Source organism: Melanostigma gelatinosum (assembly GCF_949748355.1).
Source record: "Melanostigma gelatinosum genome assembly, chromosome: 4".
Taxonomy (NCBI): Eukaryota; Metazoa; Chordata; class Actinopteri; order Perciformes; family Zoarcidae; genus Melanostigma; species Melanostigma gelatinosum.
In genome coordinates, this window is record NC_136637.1 from 12,824,260 (window position 1) to 12,831,664 (window position 7,405).

General features: G+C 41.8%; 1 protein-coding gene across 1 annotated transcript; it reads left to right on the top strand.

Moving 5' to 3' along the window:
• Window positions 1-851: 851 nt before the first annotated feature.
• On the top strand, window positions 852-7,389 carry prg4b (proteoglycan 4b; the record flags this gene model as incomplete). Its single annotated transcript, XM_079266634.1, has 13 exons — window positions 852-856; window positions 957-1,027; window positions 1,393-1,509; window positions 1,806-1,928; window positions 2,379-2,459; window positions 3,318-3,593; window positions 3,761-4,561; window positions 4,732-4,818; window positions 5,211-5,347; window positions 5,594-5,750; window positions 5,942-6,049; window positions 6,449-6,577; window positions 7,280-7,389. The coding sequence occupies exons 2-13, from the start codon at window positions 961-963 to the stop codon at window positions 7,387-7,389; spliced, it is 2,193 nt and encodes a 730-aa protein (XP_079122760.1). The 5' UTR covers window positions 852-856; window positions 957-960.
• Between the last annotated feature and the right edge of the window lie 16 nt (window positions 7,390-7,405).

Consider the following 7,405-nt stretch of genomic DNA (forward strand, 5'->3'; position numbering starts at 1 on the left):
CAACGCCCCTATCGGCAGTGGAAAGTAACTGAGCACATTCACTCAAGTACTGTACTAGGACCATCTTAAAGTACATGTACTGTGAGTATTTACATTTTATGCTGCTTTAAACATCTAATCTGCCACATTTCATTTTTCCACTACAAACAGCTTGGCATATACTTTTCAAATTAAGATTTTACATACAAAACATATGATCAGTTTTTAAAATGTAATTGTTTTTAATTAAACTGCTCAAAATGATATATGCAGTAAAAATGAGATTGAAGTATAATCCAATAATAAAATATCAATCTCTTAATATATCATACTTTTGATTCTACATTTAGACGATCATTTGTACATTTACTTGAGTAAAATTTTGAATGCAAGACTAATTTAATATCTTTACAGTATTGCTAATTTTACTGAAGTAAATCATCTGAATACTTTTTCAACCAATGGTAGCGCTCATATATTTCAAAGTTAAAGAAATGACTTGACTGTCCATATGGTATTGAGTTGACAAACCAAGTCCCGGGAGATTTGAAGGTGTCCAGTTCAGCCATAGTGTGACTGAATAGCAAGTCACAGCCACTTTCTTTCCTTGTTGCTCGGAAGTGTGTGCGTGAAGTCAACCGTCTGCCTGGCACAGATGTGTGTTGGTGTGCTTCCAGGTGTTTGTGGGGAATCATGATGTCTGGACCAATGGTCTAGTCTGGACTGGACTGGAGGATCCTCCCTACAGCCTGTGAGATCATCACACTTTTAATTAGACCGGCTCCACCAATTAACGGGGAGTCAGCCGGTCTCTCGAAGCCCTTTAAAAGCTGCCGAGTCAAACATCCAGCAGTGTTCTGACAGAGGCTCAAACAAGGTGGGTTAACGCTTATTTCCTCTTTTATCTCTCAGGATTTTCAGAATGAATTAATGCTATTTCTGCTCTGATGTATTTATTCTTTGTTTCATATTTACAGAAGGATGTCTTCCACTGTGCTTGGTGCTGTTATTCTGCTGGTGTGTGCCTTGACATTTAGTGCTGCTCAGAGTGAGTATAACTTGTGTGGCCTTTGTACAGCATAGAGAAACATTTACCTGAAATGTATTATTCAGTAGTCTAAATGCCAGAATGCGTTTTTGAATGAAGGACTTTCCTGGAATGTATCCAGGACGTTTTTTGCACTTTTGTTCTTGTACTGTTTATTCTGTTAATAATCATTTACCAGAGGGGGAATATTTGTCTGCGGATTCGTCACTACTTTAAAAATCTATTTCTGGCACAGAGTGTTATTTACACACAGTGTCCTTGAGCACATGTTGTTGGACACAAGATGGTGCACATTTTAAAGGCACAGATGTTGTTGTATCCCTCTCTGACATTTTCCTTCTGTTTGTGCTCTATCTCACAAACAGCAAGCTGTAAAAGTCGATGTGGTGATGAGTACTACAGGGGCTACATGTGTCAGTGTGATTACAGCTGCCTGTCGTATGGAGAGTGCTGCAAAGACTTCGAATCCCAATGCACCACAAGTGAGAGTTTTCCCTTCTGACATACCATCAATACCAGGAACTGTAACACAACGACACTGATGTCCAAAATAATTTCAGTCACTGACGACAATGTTTTTCACTCATCAAATGTGGTTTTCATGTTACTTTATAACTCATTTTCCAAGTTTGCACTATTTTGTTTTTTTTACCAATCCCCATCCCTGAAGAGAGCAACATTTCACATACTGCCTGAATGTTCCATATTAATAACAAAATAATCACATCAATCTTAAATAATCAGCACTGTGTGGTCATGTTGTGTTTGTGTCAAACAGGAAACTCATGTAAAGGACGATGCGGCGAAAACTTCAAAAGAGGCCGGCTGTGTAGCTGCGACCCGAACTGCGCTGATTACAAACAGTGTTGTCCAGATCACAAAACCCACTGTGATGCAGAGGGTAAGCCTTGTCCAACAAAGTCAGCATGGTTGTACGCGTGTGTGTGTGTGTGTGTATTTTCTGCATGTTAAACTGAATTCCCTCACAACTTTGTTCGCAGTAGTATCGCCATGATATTCGCTGTCCTGGTCAAGTTACCAGTGCTTTTACATCTTTGGTGTCTTCTTTTGACATATGGTGGTCATTTGATACACATGATCAGCAAATACAGTGACGGTGGTGTGACAGCATGGCTGCATGTTAAAGTCGGGTCTCACCCTTCTCAGTTGCACTGTCCTGCATCAATTACCATTCCAGCATAGTACATGTGTACGAATGGTGAAGAAGCCAGGATTAATCTGACATGGCATGTCCACCAGCATGTGGAGTAGTGTGAAATGCATGCAGTAATCTGCACCGCTGCATTGAGCTACATTTGACAATACTTTCTGTCTCGGTTAATTGCCACAGACGAAATCAGTGGAGCAGCCAGTGCAACAGCACCAGTGAAGACTAATTCATGCGATCATGTAAATGATAACAAGCCCAAAGGTATATTTGACTTGGCAAAAATATTGATTTTTCTTTTCTTTTTACATTTTCAGTCATTTAGGATTTAAGGCAAACTGTTTTTCACAGGCGTAGCTCTTTAACCTTTATTCATGAACATTCCCACAGAGCCGACTGAAGCAACAGAGCCTTCCACATTCAGCGAGGGAAACGATGCAGGTGACTCTGTTGCTACTTGATTCCAAAGACAGAAACCAATGATCATTTGTTTTAGATTACTTAAATGATACGTGTTTTTTTAATAAGAGATATGTCAGGAAGATGGCAGAAAGATGTTTTCGGTTGACCGCCACACTGTGGCTCTTTTGCTGTGGTTTGCTTCCGGTGCCAAGTCTCACCAGAACAAGCCAAGAGCACAAGCCCCACGAGCCAACAGAAACACAAGGAAGCAATGTTGTCATGAGTGAGTAGGAGGGTTACGGGCACAGGCTCAGTCACAAGAGAGGAAAGCACACAATGAAGCCAAGAAATGATGACAGAACATTTTCTTGGAGGATTTTTTTCGGTAGTTGGCTTGGAATAGTTTTGTGGGTGGTGATACTCTTGCATCCGTGTTACTTCTCTCTCAGGAGGAAGACATGTTGTCACATTTCCATCTGGAATGTCAAGACATTCAGAGTCAGTGAAGTGCGTGCTCAAGAAAACAAATGCTGGAAAAAAACAGAGATAGTACTGATTAAAAACATTTTGAACACAATGCCAATTTATCTTATTTTGAATTTGCCACAGATGACCATGTGATTCCACTGGACAGTCCAAATGTATAATGCTAAGTGTTTTTCCCCAGTGAAGTTTCATGAGTGTGACATGCATCTCTTCCCACTTGTCAAATTCCTCTAGATATGAACAGCCAGCTTTTTCCCAATGATAAGTTTACCAATAATGAAGTGGAGGACCTGGAGAAAAGTCCAATCCCAGAGAGCACCAGTGGCTCCGAATCGTCTACAGCTGACCTGCTGGATCACATTTCTACTGAACCCATCCAGGATCTGGAGTTCAGTACAGAGACATTTACAGTCTTCACAACGACGATCGCAGACATTGAACCAACACAGGCTGATGACGGCCTCGCCACACTTTACCCCACCATTGCAGAAGCCCCCACTGAGAGCACAGGTACGTGATATCCAGGGATTACCTGGCAGGCACAAATAGATTTTCAATGTAGAGTGATGTTTTATTCTTCACGTTTCTGTGGAAATATTTCTGTTAGGAGGATGGTCAATTTTTTGAACGTGTTTCTTACTAGCGTTGAATTCATACTCATGTCGGTCCTCCTCCAGTTGCCAGTGATTCGACCAGCTCATCCGACCCAGGAACAACTCTCCCTCATCCCACCACAGCAGCTGACTTCAGCCAGCCTACTCCAACCTCCGTACCCGAAACAGCGTATTCTCCCACAGCCGACACTCCAGAGCTCGAGACGGCAAGCCAGGCAGAAGTACAGCCTGAGGATGACATTCTTTCCAAAGATCTGACTGTAGCCCCCTCTGATGAACCAGAGGTAACAACCCTATCCAAAACAACCTCCTACACGCCTGTGGCCACAATATCCACAGGACCCACACAGGGCTCCTCCACAGTCCTGGAAAACTCTCAGGTCACCACCATCCCTGCCTCAACGCTGAACCCGACACCCATCCCTGAGGCAACCACTTCAAACGAACCGGATGATACTGAGAACAACACAGACAGTGTCACAACAGGCCCTCCGTCTTCTCTGGCAGACCTTGAAGATCCTCCAACCAGTGTTTCTCCAGAGGGGAACGGGGACTTAGCAGAGCTTGATGCCCCGACGACCCACATTCCTTCATCCACAGATGTAGTGCAGCATGACACTACAGATGACGTCACACCAGGAACAACCACTGCTAATCCAGTAAATGTCACACCAGACCCGACCAAACCCTCACCATCCGAAGTCCCCTCAAAACACCAGGACCAACCTGACCCATACAAGCCATCGCCGGCTAAACCGACTCTGGCTAAACAGACTCTGGCTAAACCCAGCTCCAAACCTGAGACTAAGCCTCTGGACACAGCACAAACTCTCAACATAGACAATCCTAGAGACCACCAAGCAGGTAAGAAATGTTCCTGATCCAGATTCTCAACACAGCGCCCATAGAAAACAAATAAACTCAAAGATGAAGGATGTGACTCCCAGTAACTTGTCGGTGATTGTCCTTTTTGTCTTATTGCGTGTTTATCCAAACAGATGTTTTTTTCTTACAAATTGTGTCCTTTTTCTAAGATGACAGCAACGATACCAATCTGTGTAGTGGGCGGCCGGTCGGGGCAGTCGCCACGCTGAGGAACGGCACAGTGGTGGTTTTCAGAGGTCAGTGCCAACCAGGCAGCTGATCATTAGACCTCAGAACTGTAACATGCATTCAGCCAAAATACCAGTTCATGAACATACAAGAGAGAAGCGATGGATATTTTGTCAAAAACTCTACTTGTTTTTAATGCTACTTTACACATCTACTTCACTACATCTCAGAGGGAATCTTTTCGATGTTTTTATAATACAATATTTTCTGTTTGAGTTGTTATTAGTTCCGTATAAAAATGAATAAAATCTGTCCGAACAATCATCTCACAATGCCATAGATTTAACTTGTGACCATTTCTGAGGGCCCGCCCCCTAGGTTGGAAAACCACCAGACCAAAGTACCTATAAATCTTTATACATCCACAAAGATTTGTTTTTCATTTTTGGACATTTTCCAGGGCACTACTTCTGGTTTCTGGACAGATACATGGTGCCTGGTCCGGCTCGTGGCATCACACAAGTGTGGGGCGTCCCTTCGCCCATCGACACTGCATTCACCCGCTGCAACTGCCAAAGCAAAACATACATTTTCAAGGTATATTTATCCATCGGATCTGAAACCAATGAGTGCATTTGACAAATCAGAATTCTGAGGATTTCATGGGTGAGACCCATTGCACTGTATCAGGAGGCCTTTTTGCTGCAAAATACTCAATCTAGGCTGTTCTTTGATCTCACATTTCCTCTTGAGCCCTCTTGGCCATTTATCCACCTCTGTAAATTGCTGGAAAGGTTTATTTTTGTTGCTTGAGGTTTAATGTTTCGACTGTGATCTTTGCAGGGATCCCAGTACTGGAGATTTGAAAATGCTTTGTTGGATCCTACCTATCCAAAGGTCATTCAAGTAGGCTTTAATGGGCTTCGGGGCCAAATCACAGCTGCTCTGTCTGTGCCTCAGTACCAGAGGAGGAGAGAGTCCGTTTACTTCTTTAAGAGAGGTGATGCACTGCTGCTACAGAGTCAAGCTTACAAATATCTTTCAGTTTTTTTATTGATTTTGTGTTATTGTATTTTTTTCCTCTGTGTAAAACAAAATTTAGATTTGTATTAATTAAATACTGTGTACGTCATGCAAATAATCTGAATGTGCGAATTCATTCTGAAATAGACTCTTGACTGGTTCTTCCAGGAGGATCGGTCCAGAAATATTCATACCAGTTTGGCACCAGTCAAACATGTGGCAGGAAAGTCCAGGACCCCGTTTACACCGTCCGCAGCCGAATAGTTCGACAAGCAGGTAATCCAAGAATTACAAATACAGGACGAGAACTATTTTAACATATATTCCTTTTAACAATGACATAGATTCCTGAATAAATGTAACCGTGAGTGTGCTGTGCGTTTTTGCCGAGCATTTTAACAGGTTTACTTGGATTCATGTAAACTCACGTTTAATTTGAGTTCCAACACATGAGGTCACTGAAAAAGTGAGTCATCCTTTTGCAACGGTGAGAAGGGCAGTGAGGTCCATCTTGTAAATATTTGGCAAGTGGAAATAGGTTGCCTGTCTACCGTTTATGGCTTGTAATGTTGAACAGAAACATTTAAAAAAAAATACATTTTAAATCACATAAATATTGATAAAAAACGAGTATATAAATTCATTAATTTTACTTTCAAACTATTTTGTTTCCAGTGTCTATTTTAGAGCCGGTAGTCAACATCCGGACATCCTGGAGAGGTTTCCCCTCCACCATCACAGCTGCTGTGTCCGTCCCGAGCGCCAGAGACCCAGAGAGATACAAATACTACGTCTTCTCAAGATGTAAGTCATTGATTCAGTTTTGTTTTAAGATATTTCCTCAGTCTAGTAGTACAATGGAAATTAGTTGGAGAGCAAAATATAGTTTTTAAGCTCTGTGTTCTGCACATCAAGAAACTCCTTGCCATATTTTTGATGAGCTCCTAACACACCCTGGTTACCGAAATAAAAGCTAAAAAGGTCGTGAATTAGTTTCTCTTCCATCCCAATATTTAATTCCTCTTCAAAAGAACAAAACGTCCACAACTTGTCCGTCTGCACTGAGACTTTAGTTAGCCGTATTCACATCATGTCTGAGAAGCCTAACGAGGACCATGTGTGTCGTTATATTAAAGGTTATGTAAAGGTCATTTAGGGTGGTGTCCTTTTACCTACAGCTCAAATGGAGCAACCACAGTAAAATATTCCGTTTAAATGATTCCTACCGTCTAAAGAATACTGTAATTCCTGTCTGAGAAAACATTTCAGTTTAATCATCAGCATTTAGTGTCTAGTCGTTTGTCATTCAAAAAACACTCCAGCTTCAAGCCAAAAGCTGTCAGTTAACATCCTTAAACCTAGGTCAGCACTGTGTGAAGATGCATGAGATTCTGTTCATCCCGACTAAAAATGCAAACTGGCATGTACATGAAATAAAAACACAAAACATCCTGAATACCATCCATAAATTAAAATGCTTATTGAATTATTCTGTTTCTTTTGCAGCCAAATCCTACAACGTGAGGATTGGTAGTGAACGTCCCGTCATTTCTGCTCCGACCGACAACGCGTCACCTCAGAGCAACGATTTCTTGAAATGCTCAGTGAGAGTGTGACGAAAGAAAGTTGTAT